We start from the raw sequence: 27,386 nt of genomic DNA, 5'->3' as shown, positions 1-27,386 counted from the left end.
CCTTGACCGCCGTGTTCGTTGAGATGGGGCCGACAGAAGGTGCTGGGAGGGTGGACAGGATTCACTTCGCTGGCGGCTCACAGAAGAGTCAGCCTGAAGGTTCAATTCGGGACTCGGTTCAAACCGATTCTTTACATCTCTGGTCAACTCCGTCGGATTCAGAGGTAAGGCACCTGGAAGTGTCCGGACAGGTAAAATCAGTGCAAGTTTACAGAAAATTTCAGAAATAACTTTCAAACTACGAGAGTAGATTTCAGGGGAGGGCAGTAGCTGTACCGCAAGGGCAAAACGCTCAGTCAACGAAGTGCAGGCGCCGCCTCTTCATATACTGCCCAGTTGATAAGCCTGATGAGCTGCACCTGTCCCTTCTCCTGCACCTCCAGGCAACGGCACCTGGCGGTAAAATGGTTAGCTGCAGGCAGACACACCACGGATTCTGACAATTCTGGTTGTATGTTTAAGGTCGTCGCCCTGCTGGAAGGTGAACCTCATCAGTCTCAAGTTTTTTGCCACTTATAATATGTTTTCTTCTAGGATTGCCCTGTATTTAGCTTCATCCCACTTCCAATAAACTCTATGCAGCGTATCTGTCTTTGCTAAAGAAACCTTCCCCACAGCATCATGCTGCCACTGCCATGTTTCACAGTGGGGCTTCTGGGGCTTCACTGTTAGCTTTCAACCACACATTGCATTTTGCATGTTGGTAAAATAATTATTTTTCATCTCTTTCTAATGTTTGCTGTGTCCCCTACATGATAGCAAACAGGACTTCTTATGCCTTTTTAACAATGGCTTTCTTCTTTCTACTGTGCCACAAACATCTGATTTGTGGAGAGCACAACTAATGGTTACCCGGTTGACAGATTCTCTTACCTGAGCTGTGGATATCTGCAGCTACTCTAGAGTTAGTATGGGCCTCTTGACTGCATCCGTGAATAATGTTTACTCTGCCCAGCCTGTCAGTTTAAGTAGATAACCCTGTCTTAGTAGGTTTGCAGTTGTCCATCATTTTCAATCCATCATTTTGAAATGATGGATTGAATAACAGGCTGTGATATTCAAAGCTTGAGTTAATGCTTATCCCAACCTGAATACACACAGAATAATTACTAATTGATAAAATTTTTTGAGAAAATGGGAAAACTACATATAAGTATGGAGATACCCCATTAACAGATATGAAAGCTGCATTACTGATGATGGAACTGATGACTTGGAACAATCTTCACACTACGTTTAGATCTCCTTGAACCGTATTTGCTCTGCATTGTTGGAAAATATGTGATGAAAATAAAGTCAAAAACATCCCAGTAAAATATATAAAAGTTTTTTGAGATATGTAAATAGGTTCAAGGGGTATGAATACTTTTACAAGGGACACTAACACACAAATAGCCATTTCATAGTTCTGCAATGTGCCCTAACTACCATATACTGCAGTTAAATACATGAGACTATTCCAACTAGTAAAAATGTTCCTTATGTAATTTGTAAGCTAAAATGAATTAATTTTCCTGCATTCACAAGTAAATATTTAGTCATTTACAGCAAAACAAATCTGTGTTCATGAAGTAAATCACAGATGTAGCTGTTTACAGGTATATCTGTCAAACCGAATGTTTAAAGAAACCCCAGCAGAGAAATAACTCTGTTGACTTCAAACTCCTCTCATGAGATCTGTCAATACATTATCATTTCTTTTGTTTGCAGCTTCAGCTTGAGACAACACTTATACAGCTCTGAAGACAAACTTGGCAAAAGGTACGTGTCTGTGTAGACCACAGCCTCCATCTCTGAGTTACATTTGTATTGCTTTTAGGATATTTGACTTTTCCCTTTAACTTGGAGGTCTTTGCAGAAATTGTTGATACATTTCCAAGGACTCCTGGAGCAAGACAGACGTAGCTGTGAGGTTTTCTAAAGCTGTTTCCATTGGCCTGTGTTTACCTGACACTTGGATTGACAGCAGAGTGATTGGAAATATCCACCATTCACTGCAGTGAGCTCCTGAGTGCATGGAAAGTGCTTTTGTAGTCTGGCTGTAATGGGCCAAGTTTGAATTGAAGGTTGGGGCGAAATAGCCTCAGTGTGACCGCGCACTGTGAGGAACTGACACACCACAAATAATACTCAGAAGTGGGGTCCTGATAGCATCACAGCCACAGAGCAGATACAATAGCATGCAGGTTCTCATTTCAATGCACTTTCACAATGCTGTAATCTGCACAGTCAGATGGAGGGGAAGAAATCAAGTCAAATTCAAACTCTGGTTCTGTCTTGTCTGTGTATTTTTCTAAAGATATTGAGAAGAAAAACTACTATATGTCAGAAAAACGCATCAAATAAGTTAACATGAATTTTTAGATTTTTACAGAAGAGCACACAACATCATAAGTAGGTTCTAACATGTAAATCTTAGAAACATACATTATTCTCAGTCACTAGTTTTTTTTATATTAGTTGTTTCTTGAGCAAACCCCTATTAAGTAATTTTAATCAGTGTTCAATATGTATTTTCATTTTTTAGTTGAATAAAACATACACTTTATTAAAAATAAATGTACATAGAAACATAATTGCATTAGCAGATTAAAGTGTACCAATTTTAGATCTTCACAAGTGGTTAAATCATTTTGGATCAATTCCACATATCAATATACACAATAAATCATCAGTTGTTCATCTTACATCAGGTAAGACATCTTCAGATGCAGAAAAACATAACACTTGAAACAATATTTTCAATATTTTTCTGCACTGTAGTATTCAGGTGTGTGTTAACACAATGCCAAGGAGGAAAAAGATCAACACTGATCTTTCAGAAGCAATTGCTGCTGCTCGTCAATCTGGCTGGGGTTATAAAGTAATTTGCTAACAATTCCCAGGCCATCTGTTTGCAGTGAGACAGATTATTCACAAGTGGAAAACATTCAAGACAGTTGACAGTCTTTCCAGAAATGGACATCCATGCAGGTTCTCTCTGAAGTCGCAGCCTGCGATACTTATAGAAATTACAAAAACACAGCAATATCTTATATGTTTCTGGCCATAAAAAGTCAACAAAAGTCTAAGAGCTACACAACTGTGTGTAGAATGACACAATGAAAATATTATCATTGGATGTAGTCTTGCTTTAATAATGACAAGCATTTAGGACTGTGGCTTTTGTCTATTTTGCATGAATTTACACACCCTGTCCTCTACAGATATCATCAGAGCTTACTTCCTTTTTTCCATTTAGATAGACCTAACATTCGTCCTGGGTGATCTGATTTTAACTTAATGCCAGTATATACAGGCCTGAATGCTCTAATGACAGATTGGTGGACTGAGGACACATGTACTTATACTACACCCATAATGCAAAACACCTGAGGCCACAATAAAGAACCACTTTTGCTCCGGACTCACCTTCCAGTTTCAGCATCAACTTTCAGAATTAGCTGAACTTTTCCTGATTTACAAAATATGTGTTTTCTATCGTAATCTAACATTGCACATCACCTTGAAGATAGCCTCCACACCGTGAAGCTACAGTGGTTTAAATCAAAACATATTCTTATGTTAGAATGGCCCTGTCCATTTCTAAAGGCTCCCACAGTCTGCCATACTGTAGTCCGTGCTGACCCCACTGTAGTCATAGTCAAGCGTACCAATCCCTACATTTTTCACACTTTCCATCTTGACGTCATTAGACGGGGAGGAAGAGCTAATTTGTCTTTTCGCTTTGGAAAAACAAAATGAAAGAAGGTGGTATTAAATGCGATTATACCATACTTGGGAAGAAGAAAGGGACTACACCTGTCAGTGCGGTGCAAAAAACGGCAATGACACTGTGCATCTTTGCGAATGGTTTCTCAGAGCAGTGTGTCACATATAAAACAGATGTGGAGATGTGGAGACTTTTTTCCCACAGAGCAGTTTATTGTGTGACACTGGTACGTAGGTATGTGGTCGTAAACATTTAGCTTTGCGCGGACATGTCCAGCCAACATCCGCCTTGAGACCGCATGGAGTCCGCCTCGAGTACTCGCGGATGTCCTTGGAGTCAGGTATGCCCAACTCTATGGGAACCTTAAGGCTAAGTTATAATTTTGGGCAATTTGTGGCTACACATCGAACTGAGAGATCTTGTGCTATTTATTTACCAAAGAAGAATTTGCTGAAATTTAACTTGAGATCTACAGAGTACAGACCCGTGGGGCCTGATAATAAATACACACCACACTTTTCAGACATTTACTTGCAAATAACTTCAAAAAATCATGTATTATTTTCCTTGCACTTCACGATTATGCGTTTCTTTGTGTTGGTCTGTCACACAGAATTTGAATAAGTTGTACTGAAGTTTGTTGTCTGACAAAATGTAAAATAGGGGTTTCAATCCTTTTGCAATACAGTGCACATACATTTGATGCAGGAAAACTAAAAATTAAAAAGTGTGACTAATAGCACATGATGTCTTAATACCTGTTTGAAACCCAACTAGGGTAGTATTTAACCCACCAAAGTGGGCCCAGTACAATAAGCAAGGTCCTTTTAGTGCCTATCAAACCTGAGGAAAATCCATATGGGGCCCACATACACACAATGCACAGTTGGATAAGACTAAGAGAGGTAAAACTGCATTACTTGAAAAATAATAAAGCGTAAACACAGTATAAAGAAGGAATTTATATAAACTATGGGATTTCTATAAAACCTTATACGGACAGCTAAACTTTTTTTCAGATTAAATTAGACTTATTATAATTAATGGCATGTGTAAATTTAAAAACACTGAATGTCGAAAGTGACTTAGAAGGTGCTTCAACAATTTGCTTAAGGATTACATTGTGTACATTCTCCACCAACAGATTAGTATGTTTTTCAGTTAAATGGCACGGGGCAAATGTGACATATGTAGACAAATGTTAATCATGCTCAAATTTAAGAGGTGTGTGTTTAGACTACTATATAATAATAAGGCTGTATAACCAGCACTGCTTCCAGCGACTCAGATTAAAATGCTTTTATTTCTGCTGTTCTCTGCACAGATCTCTCTTTTTTCCACCTAGCCTATGTATAAAAATAACAGTTTTTGCAGGTACACTTCAACTCAATACACTTGTATATTTTAGAATGTGAATTTCCTATTTATGTCACATTTATGTTTTCTATGGTTTAATTTGTGTGTCTGTGTTTTTTGGTTTGTTTGCTTATCTCTTTGCTGATGATACATTTTCCCACTAAGACCAAAATAAAGGGTTATTCGATACAATTGTATTCTAGGTTAACAACTGTATATTTCGCGTTCCTAATTGTAACATTAATACACACAGGCTTCTCTGTGACCAGGTGTGACTCTGTGTTAAGAACAACGTAACTAAAGGTAAACAACGTAACTACAATCTTCACTGCCACCTACACTTCTACGCTCAACAGAGGGGTCCAATAAAGAATGATGGACATTTGAAAGTGACAAATGGCACAGCTCAATGCTATGGAACAGCCAATCAGCTTTCAGCAGAGCGGTGGGACTTCCTGTATGTGGCGCAGTCAACGGTGGAGGCCCCACCCTTTGTGTAACCTACCGCCCGTCAATCAAAACAGAAATAAATCAGTCAGTTATAACCTATTTCTGCGCGTATGCAATCAGTTTAATCAGCTCATCATGCCCCGTGGTTTGTGACTATCAAGACTTTCCGTTTAAAGACAAGTTACGCAATGACTGGTATGTTTTTTTTATTTATTATTCTTCACCCTACGGAAGCTAACTAGCTAACTCGGGCTAGCAGGGATGCTCGTTTGTGACACAGCTAATCATCGCTGTATACCTGAGCAGTTAAGTAGTTTTTTCAGTGATAGTGCAGTCTAATGCCGGTTAATGTGTTGGTTTTTTTTCTCTTACTTGTTCGCCGACACTTTAGGCAGTCTGTGTAATAGCCAGGTACGTACAGCTAACATTAGCATCAACTGCTGTTTTGGTGAGCTAACCTCCAGCTTATTTTCACCTCGCAGCCCCAGAACAGCCGCTAAAACCGGATGAAATGGATTGCGTTCGCGACAGTTTTATCCAGCAGGATGAAGACAGGGGCAATCAGGTAAGGTTTCACTCTTTTTTTTTTTTTTTTATCATGAGTGCATCATAAGTCTTGTTGCGGTCTTGTCACCTTTAGTGATGAGTACTGAAGTTCGGACATTTAAAACTTGGAAGTGAGGGTGGTCTTATACCCTCATTTGAACCTCTCAGGCAACACTCCCCATGGATCCCGCCTCCTTTATTACTGTGATAGATTGAAACCCCCCCCTAAGGCTCTCAGCTGTTCTGGATTGGGCTCAGGTGCTGCCTGAGGGGCTCAATATTGGGACGCTGTAGTCCTTTACATTCTTAAGCTATGAGTCACTCTGTCTGTGTGGCTCTGACTAATGGCCACCCACTTTCTTCCCCTTAAACTGCCCCGTGGTGGGGTAGGATGCTCAACAATCACCCCTCGACCTGCTAGCAACGACCTGCACTCAGGTTGAGTCGCCATCGTCAGAGGTGAACAGAGGTGCTGCAGCTGATGTGGTAAGTCAGCACCTCTGCTACATCTGGTCCAATCTTAGCTCGAGTGAGTTGCTCAGTCACAACTCTTCAAACTGGTGGTGGTTTTTCCTAGATATGCTTGCACAAAGTAGAGCTGCACAATATGTCAAATCGCAGTCATCATCAAAATATTATGTGTGCAAAATCACAAAAGTTTGCTTGGGTGCAATGTGAAGCTAATGGCTTACTAGGTTAATATATTTCAAGTGCAATGTGTTCTTGCTGTTCATGCCAATGGATGACATTCCCTGCCCTTGATTCCCACACCTGATATTGATTTAGATTTATTGATCAATGAAGGTAAAGTTTGGGGTTTACCCTCTTTTGTTGTTGGAATGCTGAAAGAGAAGGCAGTAGAAATTTCTGGTTTAATCATAACTGATATAGTTGTCACAATATTCCACAATGATATTGTAATTGCTTGTGGACTAATATCTCGGTCTCTTACAAAGCAGCTGCATTTTGGTACCAAACAACAGAAATACCAAGTCTGATAACTAGCATGGGTTGATTACGATATCGAGTTACACATGGGTCTTAATATTATCAGTGCAAAACAGCTGAAACCTTCTGACATAATTCCCATAGTTTGAACCCCTTTTGATGAGATCCCCAGAAAAAAGACGTCAAAGTTGCCCGTCCCCCACTTGTTGCTGCACTCTTGTTCAGCTGAGTGAAAGAATCCTCCTCCGCCCCCCATTTACATGAAACCATATGGTTACCTTTTGTGTAATTACTGTAATACTTTGGTAATATTACTCGAAGTTGTATAGTGAGAATCTCATCCCAGCCAATACCTAGTGACAATTGTTTACTGCACCAGAAAATTAACCCAAATTTCCCTTCGATCATTTAACAAATCATTTTTTTATTTATTTTGGTAGATCTATCTGGTCCTTGCACATGACTGCAGAGTATTAGTGCGTGTATCTCTTTAAGAATAGCGTAACCAGATGTGCCATATGTGAAGCATATGGAAGGGCCTTTGTACTATATCCTTTTTACACTTTGTTAGAACGTCACTTTCAGATGTGAACTAGACGTGCAGCAACTCTATAAGCAGCTGTAGTTATCAGCTAATACAGATTATGTTTTTAGGTTTCTGTTTCATAGATCGTTTTAGTTTTTGTGATTGTTTATTAATTGTTTGACTGCTGACATGTTTTTTTTAGTCCAACAAACTCAAATATGGCTTAATGATTGTATCAGGTTTCCTGTAGTTTAAAATTGCTAAATTAGCAGTTAAAAAAAAACCATCTGTACATTTTTTAAATATGCTGATCAGTTTAATTAATAATAATTTAATAATAATTAATAATTAAGTTGTTCTTTTTTTCTGATCAACTTATTCTGTGTGCATACTATTCAAGTTTGAGATTCACTGAGAATGTCTGATGTCTAATAAGAAGAAGGTTACACCCTTTAAAGCAGCTTTAAGAGATTTATTGGGCTCTGTCAGAGCTTTATGTCGTTGGTACTTAGGACGCAAACGTAGTGTTGTTTGACCATTTCCTCGGGGTGATTTTAGCTCTACAAAAAGATTTATTTTACAGAACAGAAGGTCTTAATGTTTAAAGTCAAAATAAATAAATAAATAAATCACAATTTATGTCATTCAGAGATGAAAAAGAAATGTAAACAACATGCTGCTCTCACACCTTTGTTGTTGCATAACTGCTTGTCTCATGAGACTTATTTACCAAATAATTATTGTACTTTTTTTCCAGTGTAAAAAATTAGAGGCTCTCAGTCTGTAAATCAGTTGCATTAACAGTTAATCTTCAGATGTAGACCTCTGTTCAGTTTGGGTTGAATTTGCTCTGTTAATTAGCATTTTATAGACTCATGTTGACATTATCACCAAGCTTGATAGTGTAATCAATAGTCCACTATAAAGAAAGTGGATAGAAGATATTGGCAGCAGCTTTTGAACTCTTTGGGTCGCAGGAGGGTGAGTTCGTTCTTGGAGCAGGGAGAATGCATGTTTAAGGGTTTCCTCCTGTGCATCCAACATACTGCTTTTTATTCTGGTCCTAATTGGGACCTTTTGTTGAACTGAAGACCTAATTAGGACTAGGGTTGTCACGATACTAAAATTTCAAACTCGATGCTGATTCGGAGGAAAAATACTCGATGTCGTTTTCGACACCACAGCAAAATTTTTTTAAAGGCACAGGGTTCTTTCTAGTTAAGAGAAAACGTGATTATTACAATATGACAAGTTTTTAACTTCCTTAATTAGGGCAAAGCCAATATGTTGGAGACAATTCAGCCATCGTTTAGAGAAATATATAATTTAAAAGCGTTGCTTCCCTGTTTGGCACAACAGTAGACAAGATAACAGTATACGTGTTAATATTCTTTGTGGAAGTGTGTACCTTATGATTTAGTTGTGGAATTATTTTATTAAAATTGCTTATCTTTAGTATCCCACTATGTGATTCAATTTGCCTGTAAATTAGCTGTTAATGTAAGTAAATGTTACTACTCACAGACAAATAAAGGATCATTCTATACTAAAATAGTGTTTCAAAACAAACATGGATTTCAGGCAAACAAAACTTATTTTTTACAGTGTAAACAAGAATCTGGTCCATGTGAATGTATTCAGCAGCAGCCTTGTACAATTTCTTTCTGGTTTTGCATAATATTTTCTTTAGTAATTAACAACAGCAGCAGGAAAGGTTGCTACAGGTTCCTATTTCTTTCTGCTCTAGATGTCCACTTTAGTCTGGCTCCACCATTACTTGTGTTGTTTTAGCTACACTAGCCTCTAATGCCTTTACAACTAAACGGAGGAGTAATGGAGGGGGGCACACTGGTTTGTTTCATTGCTTCACTATTCAGAAGCTGACTAAGCCGTCAGCGGATCATTCAACCTTTCTAAGTTGCTCCCAAACATCAGTGTCGCAGCGCTAGCTTGTAGCATTAGCACAGCTAGCATGTGGCATCCTTCGACATTTCTTTTTTTTTTCTCTTGTTCGTCAGCCTCATAGGAGATTACTTTTGAAAACATTTTTGCTTTTGCGTTGTTGGCTAATAGTCACATATGTTGTTTTTTTTTTTATGGCTGTACTTGCCATGTTAGCAGCAGCTTACTGTTGTGGTCAGGTGTGGCTGCGGGGATGGGAGGGGCTGAGTGTCTCTGATATTGCAGCGCTGCTGCCATGAGAAGTGTGTCAGTTTGGGCAAATGAGAACAGGCCAGTTTATATGGGTCATTTGGCATCTCTAATTAGCACCATAAAATTGTTACTAAAACATGCAACTTTTGTTAGATGTGTTGCTTCCTGCTGTCCATCTTTTTTGTGCAGTCTGGGCTAAAGCTGGATAATACATTGCATTACAATCTTCATTGTAATATCAATGTATATGACAGGGCAAACGACCACTTGGATGCTTTATTTGATGGCCTATATTGTTTTAGGTTTGCTGCTTTATGCTTTGCATGCTAATAATATACACTTACCGGCCACTTTGTTAGGTGCACCTGTTTAATTGTTTATTAATCCTATAAATAGGAGTCGGCCAATCACATGGCAAGAACGTAATGCATTAAGGGATCCAGACGTAGTGAAGATGACTTCCCGAAGTTTAAACTGAGAATCAGAATAGGGAAGAGGGGAGATTTAAATGACTTTGAACATGTGGCATGATTTTTGGTGTCAAATGGACCGATCTGGGCGTGGTCAACAAGCTGACAGAGAATGGTCAAAAAAGAGGAAATATACAGTGAGGGAAGTTTTGTTAATTAAAAACTGTCTTGTTGATGTCAGAGGAGAACAGACTGACTGGTTCAACATGATAGAAAGGCCAGCAGCTCATATAATCAATAGTTACAACATCAGGTATCAGAATACATCGCTTAGCGCCCAGCAGTAGCAGATTGTAAGAAATTTTTTAAAAAGCCTAAGATAGTAGAGTAGAAGCATGATTCTTCCTGCCTAAAAGCAATGGTTTAGGCAGGTGGTGGTATAAATGTATGGGGTAGATTTTCTCGGTACACTTCTAGCCACTCAGAACCAGTTGGGCGTTTTTTAAACACGACAACCTACCTGAGAATTATTGCTGACCATGTTAATCCTTTGATGACCACAGTGTACCCGTCTTTTAATGGCTATTTCTAATATAGCGTCTGGAGAGTGTATAAAGCCAATTGGTAAAAATGGCCCAGAAGTCATCTGACACGTCTGGGAATGTAACCCTGTAAACGTCTGGAACGTTTCAGAACCCTGTATGAAGTAGTAATTTCACCAGGGCTTGATCTGCTTTTGCTTTTCATTCCAATAAAAGAACATTTTGTATTTATTGACCTGTGTGTCTATTGACATAAATATGTGGTCATTGATGCAGTCCTGCTTAAGACCAGAGTAGATGATCAATCAAAGTCATGTAGATGGTCAGCAAAATATTCTGGCTATTTTAGTGTGTGCTTCTCAAATTTCTGCTGCTGATTTAGTTCTTTTTTTTTCTCTTAATGGTATGAAAAAAACCATTTTAAAAACTGATAATAATTCAATCTCTTTTCTTTTCTTAGGCGTCAGAGCCATCTTCTCAGCTTATTGGGACTGAGAAATGGGAAGTGCTAACCCCCACAACAGCAGCAAAGGACGAGTCTGGAATAATACACATCCAGAGTCAAGGAATATTGACATCAAACGGACAATATGTTCTTCCTCTCCAGAACCTTCAGAGTCAGCCTATCTTTGTGACGTCTGGCACAGACGCCTCCTCTGCCAACTCAGTGCCTAACATTCAGTACCAAGTGATTCCTCAGATTCAGACAGCTGACGGACAGCTGAGCTTCTCCACCTCTGGTGTGGAGGGACCAACTCTGACTCAGGATGCCACAGGCCAGATTCAGATTTTGCCTGATGGTAGCCAGAGTCTTAATGTGGCAACATCTGCAAACATCCTTAACAACCAAAACCTCATTTCACAGGCTGGCAGCGTGCAGCAGATCCAAGGGGTGTCCTTTGGCAGTTCCACTTTTAACAACCAAGGCCAGGTTGTTACAAACGTGCCTGTGGGCCTTCCCGGGAACATAACTTTTGTTCCTATTAACAGTGTTGACTTGGACTCCCTTGGCCTGTCGGGTGCTCAGACTATAGCAACGGGGGTCACTGCTGATGGCCAGCTGATTATGGCAAATCAACCAGGAGATAACTCAGAGAGTTTGAACAAGACAGATGATCACCTCTCACAGACGCTACCAGGACATAACCCAAATGCAAATACTGAGATATATGTGCCAACGTCTTCCTCTCAATTACATGTTCCAGCAAATGAGGCCGGTCTGCAGACACAAGACCCTTCGTTACAATCGGTGGCAACAGAGCAAGCAGACTCAAGTGCTGCTCTCCAAGAAAGCTTCCTCCACCAAAATCAGGAGCAGAACATCCAGGTTTCCTCAGCTCAACCCATCATCCAGCTGCAACAGGTGCCCATTCAAACCACCAACGGCCAGGTGGTGCAGTCCATGACTACAGGAGGACAGAACCTGCAAAACGTCCAGCTCATCAACCCAGGAACCTTCATCATCCAAGCTCAGACGGTCACCCCGTCAGGTCAGATACAATGGCAGACCTTTCAGGTACAGGGAGTGCAGAATCTTCAGAACCTCCAGCTGCCCACCACACCACCCCAGCAGATAACCCTGGCACCTGTCCAGACCCTGTCGCTGGGGAGCATCAGCGCGGGGCAGATCCCCAACCTCCAGACGGTGACGGTCAACTCAGTTGGCCAACAGGAAGGAGGAGGAGACACAGAGGTCCCAGGAGGTACAGCACATCTTTTTTATATCAGTAATACAATGTTCAGTTTCCACACAAACGCATGCGGCAGTCCTGCTCAGGCAAACTAGCAGATGTAAGCTGCAACAATGCCAGGTCTGGAGGGAAAAATTGTGTTTTTAAAGTGGAAGTACAGAGACTACATTATTATCCTTTGGGTAAAAGGCAAAAACGTACATGTGAAGTTAATATTAAACATTCAGTGTGAGTACTTTTCTATGTAATTCCACTTTATACAACTGGCTTGTGAAATCTTGGAAAGAAATCTAAATTCGTAGACATATTCAAACTTTAAAAAAGTAACACAATAGTTATGTACTTTCCTTGTTAACTGGTTACTTTTATAGTTGAGTAACTCTGTTACTCAGTTACTTGTTTGGAGAAGTAACTAGTAACTATAGCTAATTGCTTTTTTAAAGTAACATGCCCAACACAGTGTGTGAAAAAGGACATGTTTATCCTTATCAGTGCACACACATTTTTGGGTTTCTCTGGTTGTGGGGATCATAGAGTAGGGCAGCTACTAGTTAAAATTATGTGCCAAAATTAGAATTTTCCATTTGTTCTTTTAAAAAATCTTATTACTCTTGTGTATTGAGTCTATTATTATTGTTAAATTGCCATAATTTATTATCATTTATCTTTTTCTTACTTATTCATATTACTTTTGCACGGACCATTTTTTTTTTTTTTTTTTTTTGTCCGATGGAAATTTTAATTGTTGACCGACGCATTTTTTACCTTCCATGTGAGTGAATAAACATTATTTTTAAAGACAAGTGAAAATGTCACATGACATGAATGAAAGCTCACGTATAAAGATTCCAGTAAATAATGGCCATAGATGATTTAGTTTGGTTTTCATGTCGCAGCACTGCATGGGAAGTCACTGTCATCCTGTCATGGAGTATGAGGGCACTTAAATAGAGTAGAACAACAATCCCTGATGGTTTTAATTACACCTGTGCTTCTCATTGGTGACAAAATGTCTGCACTTAAGTCTATGAAACGATGACAAATTTTAATGTTGCCAATTTCAAATCGGCAAACATAAAAAAGAAAAAAGAAAAGTTGTTTTGAACAAACTGAGCTTCAGGTTTTAGTTCATTTAAATGGTAAATGTATAATGCATCTAAACAAAAACAATATTTTAATCACACGTTCTGTTTATTTTGCCATAAAAATGGATTTTAAATAACATGAAAATATTTATTTTGTCCATTCATTTCAGTCAAGAAATTCTCACATTTCTCAGAGAAAACTGTAGGTGGTGTCAACACGATCCCAGTTTGACCTCTGCTGCTTGACATTTCTTAGCCTGTATTTTCTTTTGCAAACACAACATTTAAACCTATACCCCCTTGCTAAATACCAGCGTTTTACAGAGTTTGCCTTCCAATGCCTTGATATAATCTATCAACCATAGTGGATATATTTAATTAAAGGAAGTGCAGACTTCTACTTTCAGCATCTACAGAAAGAGAGAGAGTAAAGTTCTCGTCGAAGCAGCCCGGGATTTACAAAGTTGAAGTTTGGATTGTGCAGACATGCCATGTGGGTATATGTGGTTATTCTTCCTACTAGATCGCTTCAGTTAATTTAAAACCCTCTCACCCAATGTTCACACAATTTGGAGTGGCGATCTATGGCTTTTAAAGTATAACTACCACGAACCCGGCTCAGATTAATGCTGTAATATTTAGAATGTATTGTTTTTAGTTGCATTCTGGACTTCCCTGTTGCGGTCCACAAAGATCTCCTCAGACCACACTTGCTTGCTCAGGGTCAGAGGAAGTAATCTACGAACTTGAGGCGCCACAATGGAAACACAGAGAAAAAAAATCAACCCAGGTAGAATAGAGGTTTCTGGAAATTAAGCTTCAGAGATAAAGCATTCAAGATTCCATACTGGAAACATGCGATATGGCGGAGGATGTATGATGCTGTGGGCCTGTTTCTCTCCCTAAGGTCCTGGAAGGGTCCTACGTTAGAGTTCATGGCCTCATGAGATTTTAGATAAAACCACGATAGCCTCTCCCAGTAAACTGGAAATGGGTAACAATTCGGTCTTTCTGCAGGATAATGTCCCAGAACAGGAGCACAGAAACGGCTAACACAGTCTGCAGGCCTAAATCGAAGAGAAAACCTGCGGGATGAGCTAAGGAGAGGAAACCAAGGAGCAGTAAAAGATCACTTTCTGTGTTTGCTCCAACTTGAAATGTTAGAAGTGCTGGTTACTGCAGTCCTCTTGGCAAAAAGGGTTTACACAAAGCATTGACAGCAGGGGAGCAGTTCTGCCACTGGAGAATTTGTTACAAACATTCATTTGCTAATGTGGGAGTTTTGGACCAGTGAAGGTACTTAAATTAAAGGTTGTTTCTTTCAAAAAAATAAAATCTGTGAGATTTTCCTGTAGCAATTTATTTTAGGTCTTTTTACACATCTTAACAGCCTTGTTGCTAGCGATTGAACATCAATAGACAAGTTTATTTTATCATGACATGAAGCCGGTCATCCAGCTTGGCTGCAAAAAAATGACCATAAAACGGAAGATGGACAATAATACCAAACATACTAACAAACCAGACTTTATATTTGTTGTTTCAACACAATAAGATCTCAGTTTGAAGAGTCAGATAAACTTGCTATTTGGTCCTCCTTTTAACATTACTGAAACAACGGGTACATCCTTGGTGTGAACAGCCAAAATGTAGGAGTAAGGCCTAGAAGGAAGGAGCTAGGTGTTAAAATGCAGCAATGCAAAAACTTTGTTTGGTTCTGTAACACTTTCCAGCTCAGCGGTAATAAAAACACCTACCCAACATCTAATGGGCTACTACAGTACACTAGTTACATTAGAATTACACAGTTATACCTCAGAACAGCACACAACAACTGTGTTACCTCATATTTCCAAAAATACTGGCATTTATTGATGCCTTCATCAAACGGAGTGGGAATAATAGTAGAAGTAACAATCCTAACCACTTAGCTTGAAAGGTTTGCAAAAACCAAAGTTTATAATTATCATTGCAAATCACAATTCCTGTCTCTGTAACATTTCTACCTAAGAACTATAAACAGTGTGATAACTGCACATACGTCGATGAAGCAAGTAGCAGTTGTCCCACGATAAATACAGGTCCTTCTCAAAATATTAGCATATTGTGATAAAGTTCATTATTTTCCATAATGTCGTGATGAAAATTTAACATTCATATATTTTAGATTCATTGCACACTAACTGAAATATTTCAGGTCTTTTATTGTCTTAATACGGATGATTTTGGCATACAGCTCATGAAAACCCAAAATTCCTATCTCACAAAATTAGCATATTTCATCCGACCAAAAAACGTCAACCTTCAAATAATCATGTACAGTTATGCACTCAATACTTGGTCGGGAATCCTTTGGCAGAAATGACTGCTTCAATGCGGCGTGGCATGGAGGCAATCAGCCTGTGGCACTGCTAAGGTCTTATGGAGGCCCAGGATGCTTTGATAGCGGCCTTTAGCTCATCCAGAGTGTTGGGTCTTGAGTCTCTCAACGTTCTCTTCACAATATCCCACAGATTCTCTATGGGGTTCAGGTCAGGAGAGTTGGCAGGCCAATTGAGCACAGTGATACCATGGTCAGTAAACCATTTACCAGTGGTTTTGGCACTGTGAGCAGGTGCCAGGTCGTGCTGAAAAATGAAATCTTCATCTCCATAAAGCTTTTCAGCAGATGGAAGCATGAAGTGCTCCAAAATCTCCTGATAGCTAGCTGCATTGACCCTGCCCTTGATAAAACACAGTGGACCAACACCAGCAGCTGACACGGCACCCCAGACCATCACTGACTGTGGGTACTTGACACTGGACTTCTGGCATTTTGGCATTTCCTTCTCCCCAGTCTTCCTCCAGACTCTGGCACCTTGATTTCCGAATGACATGCAGAATTTGCTTTGATCCGAAAAAAGTACTTTGGACCACTGAGCAACAGTCCAGTGCTGCTTCTCTGTAGCCCAGGTCTGGGGAATGTGGCACCTGTAGCCCATTTCCTGTACACGCCTGTGCACGGTGGCTCTGGATGTTTCTACTCCAGACTCAGTCCACTGCTTCCGCAGGTCCCCCAAGGTCTGGAATCGGCCCTTCTCCACAATCTTCCTCAGGGTCCGGTCATCTCTTCTCGTTGTGCAGCGTTTTCTGCCACACTTTTTCCTTCCCACAGACTTCCCACTGAGGTGCCTTGATACAGCACTCTGGGAACAGCCTATTTGTTCAGACATTTCTTTCTGTGTCTTACCCTCTTGCTTGAGGGTGTCAATAGTGGCCTTCTGGACAGCAGTCAGGTCGGCAGTCTTACCCATGATTGGGGTTTTGAGTGATGAACCAGGCTGGGAGTTTTAAAGGCCTCAGGAATCTTTTGCAGGTGTTTAGAGTTAACTCGTTGATTCAGATGATTTGGTTCATAGCTCGTTTAGAGACCCTTTTAATGATATGCTAATTTTGTGAGATAGGAATTTTGGGTTTTCATGAGCTGTATGCCACAATCATCCGTATTAAGACAATAAAAGACCTGAAATATTTCAGTTAGTGTGCAATGAATCTAAAATATATGAATGTTAAATTTTCATCATGACATTATGGAAAATAATGAACTTTATCACAATATGCTAATATTTTGAGAAGGACCTGTATCTCACATAAACAGCTGTTGAATATTCGAGCCTGTTGATTTTCAATGGAAACAGATTTTCAGCCTATGAGGTGGAACATTAGCTGCAGCAATAGTTGTTCAAGAGGTGTCACTAACATCCTTTATACGTTATTTTCTTTAGATATTCGGATAAAAGAAGAGCCAGACACTGGAGACTGGCTGAGCACAGACTCTACCCTGAACGCAAACGATCTGTCTCACCTCCCTGGCAGACTGATAGAAGAAGAGGATCTGCTCGGTCAGGAGGGCAAGAGGCTGCGCCGAGTCGCGTGTACTTGTCCTAACTGCAAAGAGTCGGGCGGCAGGTGAGCAGGCCCGGCTTGTGCTTTCAGCAGTTCTCCGACCTAGATGGAGTTAAAACAGAATTGGATAACGAGGCACGTATTTCTGTTTATTTGCAGAGGATCAGGCACAGGGAAGAAGAAGCAGCACATCTGCCACATCGCGGGCTGTGGGAAGGTGTACGGAAAGACGTCACACCTGCGAGCGCACCTGCGCTGGCACTCCGGGGAGCGACCGTTCGTCTGCAGCTGGATGTTCTGCGGGAAGAGGTTCACACGCAGCGATGAGCTGCAGAGGCACAGACGAACACACACAGGTGCCCCTCTGGTTTTTTTGTTTTTTTTTAGGTTCTGTGCACCAGGAAAACATCCATAAAATTTGTAAAATGTGGTAATTTGTGAGCAGTAAACTGAATTATGCAAGAAATTACAGCATTGTCTTTCTGTTGACTAAAATGCCAGACTGGGTCTGGACACTAGTAATGGAAAAAATGCAGTTTTTTCAAGAGTCTTTGTTTTAATTCTAAAAATTATCTTGAAAGGCTAAACAGAGCTATGAAAGTGTTGCCATGGCTTGTTATTCTGCTATAACCGGCAAGCTGAGCTCTCTGAAGGGACGCCTCAGTAGAATCTCTTGCACCTGTTGGCATTCTCCATTAAACTACAGCGGCATATTTATCCTTTAAGATGTTTTGCAATTGGTCGTTCAAATGTCTGCAACAAGGAGCAGGGTTGGAAAACAGAAACCTTTTCTACTAAGTGGGACATCCAGGCCTGGCTAAAATCTCCCAACATCTTGCAAAAAGTATGACCTGATGAAAGTAAGGTTGAACTTTTATCCACCACCCTAAAGAGCAATGTTGATATGAAAGCTACACCGCACATCAACATAGGAACACCGTACCCGAAGGGAAATGTGGTGGTGGCAGCATCATGCTGCGACGTTACTTTTCTTCAGATTGAACAACACTTTTTGTCAAGGTGGGCTAAATCCAAATCAGTTTTGATCCAAAACCTTCAGGGGTCTGCTTAGAAAGCTGAAGATGAAGAGGAGCTGAGTGATGCGGGTCCAAGCACAGATCAAAATGAACAAAATAATGGCTTCAACAGGAGAACATTTTTATTTCTGGAATGGCCACGCCAGAATTAAATCTGACAGAAAATATGTGGCGTCGTCTGAAAAGAGATGTCCTCACAATCTGACAGGTTAGAATAACTTTTGCATGATAGAGTGGGCAAATATTAACAAGCTACGGAGCCCAGCAAGTGTCAGCGGGGAAAAAAACAACGGTGGTGGAAATCTGCGCCCACGCTTGACCAAACCGTACACTCTGGTTTTCAATCCATGCGAGCAGATTACTGAGTGACATCTGTCGAGTTTAGACGCATGGTCCGCAACTGCGAGGTAAATTCAGTGGATCTGTTGTCATATATAAACCTAAAGCACCGCCATGTTTTAATCAGCACACTTCACAGCTTATAATATGACTTTATTTTTGTTACACTGAGATAAAACGTTTAAAATGACGGCAGCGGCTAACATTAATGCGACAGATGTCACTGAGTAATCTGCGCGCATGGATTGCAGCATTGTGAGCATGGATTTCCACCAGCTTTGTTTTCTTTACCTGCTGACATTTGCCGGGCTCCATACCAAGCTAAAATGTGGACTGCTTAAAAAAACTCCTAATAAACAAGACTGAATGCTGAAACTGAATCAAAATTGCTTAAACACCATATTAGTTTAAGGGTGTTCACATCTAACAAATGTATTCCTTTTACAGTTGTATTGTTCAGGGTGTATGTCATATCTGTAAAAGGGTTGAAAGATTTGTTACAGTCTTATGTTTTTAGGACGCTTTGAGCGTCAAACTTTATCAAACTATATTTTCTTTCTGGCAGGAGAGAAGAAGTTCGTCTGCCCCGAATGTTCCAAGCGCTTCATGCGGAGCGACCACCTGGCCAAGCACATTAAAACCCATCAGAACAAAAAGGGCGTGAACTCTGGCGCCGCCGTGGTGGCCTCCATGGAGTCGGCAGGCTCCTCTGAGAGCATCATCACGGCGGGCGGAACCACCCTCATCCTCACCAACATCCAGCAGGGCTCGAACAACGCCCAGGACATACTGGCCAACGCAGAGATCCCCCTCCAGCTCGTCACCACGGTCGCCGCCAGTGAAGTTATGAAGTGATTTGCCCTTATGAACTTCTACATCTCTCATTCTGTATTCTTGCATTTTTATTCGAGTTTTGAAGGAAAATTATAGATTATAAATATATATATAAATATATATTTTACCACAGAAATAGTCCATGTCCATCTTTAGTGTCCACTGGGGAAAACAAGCAAGTGGAGACTAAAAGGTGGGAATAAGACGTTGCAGTAAACACACAAAGAAATGCCTTATTTTGTACAATATTGTGTAGTTTTAATGCCATTTTGTTTAAGTTTACTTATTTGTCAATTATGTGTTTCTGGGAAAAACTATTGCTAAGTGAAGCAAATGTATTCTCACCTTTTGTTGCTATTATATCTGGATGACTTTTGTTTCAAAGACATTTTTAAAGAGAGACTTGGACCCAACAGCAGAGCAAGTTTTATGCAGCTGAAGTGAATCTATTAAGTTCATGCAAAAGTAAAAATGTTTTTAATTATTGTTGTGCATCATTTTCTGGCAGCCAGCCTGCTTCCAGTTTGTTCTTCATCCAGATTTCTGTGTGTGTGTGTATATACATATGTATATATATATATATAGATATATATATATATATATCTATATATAGATATATATATATATCTATATATAGTTGAATTGTTCATACCAACAACATTAAGCAGGTGGAAATGGAAAAACAATCAAATGTTTTTATATATTTCGTCTTGAACATTGAAAGTGCGTTTGTGATATCTAAATTTAAAATGTTTCCATTCTGCGTAATCAACATGTTTTTGTACCCTATTTGGTAAAAGCAAAACGTCAGAAAGAAACTGCGTGCTGTAATATGAAAAGAAAAAAAGCCATTATCTTTGGAGATATTTGCCAAATTTGACTCCAAGCTCAGGGTGACTCTTGACTGCGTGCTATAAGTACAGTAAATCACCCATATTGTTTCTCAGGCCATATTTCTGTTTCCTTTTTCTCTCTCAATTTTACAAATGAAGTGCTTAATAAACCGTCATCATGCTATGTTTATATATATATATTGAATAATCTCTTTATTTTAACAGCTTTTTTAACTTTTGTCCTACTTCGTTGGTCCTATCACGATATCAAAAAGTAACGGATTGTTGAAAATGGTACTTTTATGCAGCACTGTCCTCATCACTTTAATCTTGTTTATCATCTTGGATTTAAATGTTTTGTTGGAAACTGTTATACCGACGTCAGCGCATGTACAGCTTCTCTATCCTCGTGTCATTTTATTTTAAATGTTTTACATTCCCCATTTTTTTCCATTTTGCGGTATATCTTTATGTCATTTCTGACTCCAAACTGTACAATGAAATGCACATGCACACTGAGTAGTTACTTTAATGGTGATGTGGGGAATTTTTCGGTCTTTTCCGTTTGCTTTTTTTTTTTTTTTTTTTTTGGCCATTCTGGCTTCTTTGGGAGCTTTCTCCAACATGCAGCATATTAACGTTATTTACTAAACACTGAGGGTTTATCTTTATTCCACTCTTCTGTAAAAACATTTGTGAGCATTTAACATCAATACAAATATTTTCTGTTAACCTGTCAATGTCCTTTCTGCTTTATTTTATTTAAAACATTGTCGTTTTTAATGTAATACAACCATCTGCCTTGGCTGATGTATTTCATGCTACAGTGACAAGACTTTGACCCATTTTGATGTTATTTCTCTTGACACTTTCACTGTTTCCTTGTAAAGATGCGTTGAGGTTCGTTTTCCCCATGCGTCCTACACTCTGGGGTAGTAGTCCAGTAGATGTCACTACAGCTAAGGGAGCAGGATGAGAGGTATATTTGACCCCTTGACCCTCCTCTTGTAGCGCTGCCAGGATGAAGATGGGAGTCACCAAGGCCACCAGCAGGTGCAGACCCTCAATTAGCTGCGAGTTAATGTCACACAGAAATGTCAGGACGAGAACAAAGCACTGCCTCATGACTTTGAGCAAACCTCACAGAGGCTTGAGAGGTAATATTTCATAGATGAGTGAATGATAAATATATATATAAAACTATAACAGCTTCCACTTGCTAAAACCTGCGGTGTACGTCTTTAATAATTAGGAACTTTTCCCCTTTTTTCTTTGATATTTATTAGATATTTAATAGTACCCATAATGATAGTAATTGCATGAAAGAGACACACTAGCCTACCTGGTGTTTAGTAACATCTCTGAAAGGCTTTGTCTGGTAATTCTTAGTGAGAAGAGTATGCTTTTTAACGCTGTATTTAAGTTGGAGCAAAATACTTCATAAAAAGTGGTCTATCGTGCACCAAAAAGAAAGACTCGTCTGTTTTCTCATTTCTTTAATTTGCATAATTTAATGAATCAAATTCATTGTAATGCAATACCAAGTGCACCAGCAACATAGAATGACAGTTTGAGTTAATGAAATGTGTTAACGGTATCATCATTTACTTGTATGTTAATTAGTCCAATTAATTTCCCCTGCTCGGTAATCTGAATATTGTAATAATCTTTGCTTCCCTGCAGGAATGAAACCTATGATACACAAACCTCAGGGACGAACAAGCTGGGAATCAACGAGGTTTTTTGGGGGGTTTCTTTTAAGTTGTTGGACCCGTACTGTATTTCTTTCTTTTTTTTTTTTTTATTGGAAATTTAGTTATAAACTTGCACATTTTTACTCCCAATTTAATGATGATTAGCCTGAAGGATGGAGGTTGGAAAAGATACCCCAGCATTGTTTGATGTCACAACCAGGAGGGTTTTTCTTTTGTGTTTCCTGTCCTCGCTGCTTAGTGTAGTGGGACTGGTTGCCTTGTAGTGTCAGTGGCGGATTTGCTCCATAAAAGAGAGAAAATGGACATTAATCCTGTTGCACAGTTGTAAGAAGTTATTGGCCCAAGATGTATCTGTACAAATTCATCAGGGTATAACAATTAAAAAGAAATAAGGAATGTTTCAACTATGGATTCTTAAGGGGTCAGGGGTACCAGGCAAAAATAATAACAATAAACCACAACACACAATGATTACAAAAGTAATAATAAAAATGATAACAAGATCAAATTTTAATTCCTATTGCACCCACGGCCATCAGTAGCAAATCTATTACCAACTTTCCTCACTGCTTCATGCTCCTTGTGTGTGCAGGTAAATTTGTTATTGCACCTGCTTCCATGTACACATGTTCTGTCTGCAGGTGATAAGGTTCCTACGTAGTCTGGAAAATCTAGAATTTGATTTTTGTTTTTTTCCAGGTTGGAATGAGTATGTAAAAAAACAAAATATTCCCACTGTATTTCTCCATCCATCCATCCTTCCTTCCTTCTATCTTTCCATCCTTCGTTTCTTTCACCCATCCATCCATCAGTTTGGAGCTTGTTTAAAGCCTTCCCTCCTCAGAAATATCTCATAATGAACTTCAGTATTTTAAGATAGTATGAAATGCACTTAAAGGACTGAGAGCTCCAGCAAGCTGAGTCTGGAAAAGTCCACACTTAATACTTAAAAATTATACATGGACCTTGAATAATGGGTGATGTTCACCCATATCAAGCCCGGGAGCCATCACACCCCCCTTTCACCAATACCGGGGGCACTCACCCCTTTTTCAAGACCTCAAACACAGACAAAACTGCTGCAATGTGGTGCAAACGCCACCCTGAGACCCAGACTGACTACAGAGCAAATCAAAATTAGAATAACCTGTTCTCCTTTTGTTCCTTTTTTTTTTTTTGAGCAGTCCAGATAAAACCTGATTCTCCCTGGCAGCTCGGCAGATTAAAGTGAAAAAAGAAATGATTAAGTGGTTGCTGTTCCTTCTTTCATTTCAAGTGACTAACTTGATTTATGCCAAACTTTGCCAACAAACTTCCTCTCTCCCTTTTTGTTCTGATGAGGATGTCAGCATCACTGTAATAAGAGGAGCTCTCATCGTTCCAGTTAATGAGTCTTAACAGGAACCTTTGGTTTAATCACAAAGAAACAGCGGCTTTGATTTGCCAAAGCACCATCTCACTGCAGCAAACACTCAGAGAATCTTGTAATTGTTGCTGCGCAGACATAATGTGAAGCACATTTTGCAAAAACGAGTCAAACAGAATTCGACTTGGGTCTTATTTCTGAAGAGTTTTCAATTATACGACCACAGTGTCTTTTGTGATAGACGGGTATCATTTCAAACTGTGTTTGCATTGCAAGTTCTCCATGCCATTTTGTAGCAGATAGCTGTGGTTGTTCTAGCTCCCTTTTCCGAATTGCTGTGTAATTGAACACGGTGTTCAGCTGCTCTAATTCATGTGCAAAATTCATAAATAAAATAACTATGTGGAGGTAGAGGAACACTGTAATCATGCAATAACATTTTCCACTGTACGTGTGGTAGAATTCAAAATGCTATTGGGATTATGGTTCTTAACCATTGGGAGGTAATGTGAACTGTTGGCAGAAATGACTTATTTCATTATGTTGTCCCAAATATATGAAATGCTTCAGCAACGGGGCTGCTTCTTCCCTAGCCGTGCCCAATTTTAACTGTTTTTGCCAGTTGTTGAAGGATAGGCCTGCAATTTTGCAAAATGACTATTATTTGCCTTTCTCAAGGAATCAACAACTTGAAAGTACAGTGCAATGAATTGTTGGGGTTCTGCAGCTGCATTCATTTACAATGTTCCCTTTTTTTTCAGCAGCGGCTCCAAGAATTTAGAGTGAAGAGCTGTTATTTATTTTCTTTTGGATATGAGCTGCAAGCATCTTCATAAGTGGAAAGCACTTACCACCAAGCTTAATGTATTTGTTTACAACAGAGTTGTGATGCTCACTTCTCCCCTGAAACCATTAGGACATTTGGGGCAACATTTTTAAAAGTGTCGCGTCTCGACACACATATTCTTGTCTTTGATCTACTGCAGAAGTCAGACAATAGCATAGATCATTTTCCCCAGCCTCTGAAACCCAGCATGGATCAACTCAATAACCTGATATTCCACGAATGTGGACAATTTAGCAGAAGGTCAGCACCTTTTTCTTTTTTTTTTACTCCATTTGGTGACCTCCCTCTGGATCCCCAGCAGGAACAGAGGAGACAGACAGAATTGTCGAGCCAGAAGGTGTCTGTGTGCACACTGGACTTCTCAAGGTGAAAAGATACCTGGTGTGGGACAGTGGAGCTATTATGTACAGTGTCTTGGAAAAGTATTCATACTCCTTGAACTTCATCACATTTCCTTTGTTACAACCACAAACTTCAGAAGGTTTTATGTGATAGAACAAAACATAGTAGTACATAACTGGTGTTTGGAAAGAAAAGTGATCTACGTTTTTTAAACGTTTTTACAAATGAGAATCTGAAATGTCTGGTGTGCATTTTTATTAATCCCCCCTCCCACCCGAGTCAATGCTTTTTAGAACCACATTTCACTGCAATTGTAGTTGCCAGTCTTTTGGGATATATCACTTTTTTGTCCAAAAAGCTTAAACTCAGACAGATTGAATGGAGAGCATCTATGAACATCTGTTATCAAGTTTTACTACATCAAGTTTTACTACACATACCCAGCTCACTTTAGGCCTGGACTTAGACTTACACATGAATATACTTTGATATAAACCATTCTTTTGTTGCTCTGGTTTTATGTTTCGGTTTGTTGTCCTGCTGGAAGGTGAACCTCCACCCCAATCTCAAGTGTTTTCTTCCAGGACTGACCTCTGCCTTCATCCATCTTCCCATCATCTTTGACGAACCCACAGCATGATGCTGCCACAAGCCTGTTTCACTCTGGGGATGTGTAGTTTCTTCCACTACAAACTGCATTTTTGCAAGTTGGTCAAAAGCAAAATTTTGGTGTCATCTGACCAGGGCATCTTCTTCCATGTGTTTGCTGTGTCTCCTACATGGGTTTTGCCAAACTGCAGATGGAGCTTGTTAAAGCTTTTCTTTTTCAGTAATGGCTTTCCATTTACCGAGCTTTTAGAGATGTGGATTACATAACTAATATTTGCCTTATCAGCAGATTCTTAAACAAGAGGTATGCATCCCTGCAGATCCTCCTCCAGAGTTCCCAGTGGCCCCTTCGGCTGCTTTTCTGGTTAATACTCTCCTTGCCCGTTCTGTCAGTTTAGTTGGACAGCCATTTTTTTACCTAACTCTGCTTTAAACGTCTCCACAACATTATCCCTTGCCTGTCTGCTGTGTTCCTTGGTCTTCATATTGCTATTTGTTCTCTAACAACCCTCTGAGGCCTTCACAGAACAGCTGGATTGACACTACAGGCAGAACTTAAGTACTATTCTAAAACCAGTCAGTTGCACTAGGTCAATACAATTACACATCACTCTTTTCAGTTTTTTTTTTCTTTTAAGTATTCACCCTTGTTGAACTTTTTCCTATTTTTTCACTTTATAACCACAAACTGAAATATATTCTTTTTCAATCCACTACAAACCTGAGTTTCCGAAGTAGCGCTTTGATGCTTGAAGACTCAGTATTTCTTGTGCTTTAGCAATGTTCAGGTGGATCCTAAACATTTAAAGAAGTACACTGGGTAGAAAAGTACAGCCTGTGCGTATGAGTGTGTGTGTGGTTAGTGTGTTTGCAAATTGCCTTCCATCTCCTTTTTATTTGCAGAGGTGCCCTTCGCAGTTTTAAATTAAACACTCTAGTCTCAGGGAAATTATGGTCTGGCCATGTCCTATTTCAAGAGGGTGGAATTCAGACTAGATCCATCTTTGCTGTTTTATTGCAAAATTTCTTCTTCCTGCTGTTTTGCATTTATACTATATGTTTTCTCATCCAGATCCAACTGTGAAAATTGAATCGACAACAATGAGACACCTGCATCAACATTTTCCACATTATGCCTTTGCGTTCAAACACAGCGTGTGTCTGCGTTTTAGTGAGAAGAAAATTGAACACGATTATGTTATAGATCTATGAGAAGATTAGACGGATAATTTTTAGCCTGTCCTCCCAGCAGTCATATAGTTTTCACTCCATATGAAGTAACTCTCCCCATTGTGTACCTCAAGGTCAGACGACTGTAACTTTCCTGGCTTTGAGTGAGAGGGGAAAAATGGGAGCTTGTGTTCAGTATTTTCTTTTGGTGACAAGAGGTAGCCACCAACCAATTGAGGGTGGTTTCAGATATGAAAGGAGACATTTTGAATCTGAAAATGTACATTAAACGGTGTCAACAACATCCGAGAGGTCAGAGTATAGAGTCTGGCTGACTGAGTCTGGCTGCTGCGCTCAAAGACCCGACAGCCCTTCCCTGAGTGGCGGCTCATTGATGTCTCTCAGTTTCTCTCGTCATGTCCCTGGCAGCTTTGACACAAGTAATATGCATGGAGGCTGACAGTGGCTGGGATGTGCTGCAGAGACAATGATGTACATATCATTTTCCTTGGTGACTGATTGAAGACTGTAATCTGTGCTGGACTTTCTCTCTGATTACACACGTCTCAGGGAGCAAAACAAGGACTCTGAGCTGCCTCTGGGCACTGTGCTCATTCAGGGCTTTCAGCCTTCAAGAGGACTGAAGTCTGCCTTCAAGGTGAGCTCAATTTGTGTCCCATTTACACCATTGTTACAAGTGTCGGATAGAATGCATCTAGTAGATAGTGGTCAAACATTGGCTGTCTGAAGATGACACAGAAACAGAGCTGTGTCTGCCACCCAAGGTCATCCCATTTCCATCTCTGGCGCAGTTACAGGTTTTCTTTGCTGTGAAGGCACTCACAAATAGAGAAACAGTATGAATCTCACATATGAACACTGTGCACTTATGAACTATCTTGCAGGTGTAGCTATCACTTGCATGTAGAGAACAGGTTCTTACAGACAAATGATTTTTTTTTTTCATTATTCACAAATAGAGATTTGAT

General features: G+C 39.8%; 1 protein-coding gene across 6 annotated transcripts; it reads left to right on the top strand.

Moving 5' to 3' along the window:
- The first annotated feature begins 5,530 nt into the window (after positions 1-5,530).
- sp3a (sp3a transcription factor) lies at positions 5,531-21,080 on the top strand. Of its 6 annotated transcripts, XM_047371268.1 has the most exons (8): positions 5,531-5,713; positions 5,910-5,929; positions 6,001-6,083; positions 6,455-6,550; positions 11,105-12,347; positions 17,185-17,368; positions 17,465-17,661; positions 19,247-21,080. In XM_047371268.1, exons 3-8 carry the CDS (start codon positions 6,030-6,032, stop codon positions 19,534-19,536), a joined length of 2,064 nt encoding a protein of 687 aa, XP_047227224.1. In that variant the 5' UTR covers positions 5,531-5,713; positions 5,910-5,929; positions 6,001-6,029; the 3' UTR covers positions 19,537-21,080. The 6 variants fall into 6 exon arrangements, with proteins under 6 accessions (XP_047227224.1, XP_047227222.1, XP_047227227.1 ...); XM_047371266.1 differs by lacking the exon at positions 5,910-5,929; XM_047371271.1 differs by lacking the exon at positions 6,455-6,550.
- The last annotated feature ends 6,306 nt before the right edge of the window (positions 21,081-27,386 follow it).

Source organism: Girardinichthys multiradiatus, chromosome 7 (assembly GCF_021462225.1).
Source record: "Girardinichthys multiradiatus isolate DD_20200921_A chromosome 7, DD_fGirMul_XY1, whole genome shotgun sequence".
Lineage (NCBI taxonomy): Eukaryota > Metazoa > Chordata > Actinopteri > Cyprinodontiformes > Goodeidae > Girardinichthys > Girardinichthys multiradiatus.
The sequence above is the reverse complement of the archived record's forward strand: the minus strand, read 5'-3'. Positions and strand labels throughout refer to the sequence as shown.

Bases quoted from the DNA above. Each gene is read 5' to 3' on its own strand.
- sp3a (XM_047371266.1), top strand. The intron at 12,348-17,184 runs GTACAGCACATC...TATTTTCTTTAG, and splicing joins AGACACAGAGGTCCCAGGAG to ATATTCGGATAAAAGAAGAG. The intron at 17,369-17,464 runs GTGAGCAGGCCC...GTTTATTTGCAG, and splicing joins TGCAAAGAGTCGGGCGGCAG to AGGATCAGGCACAGGGAAGA.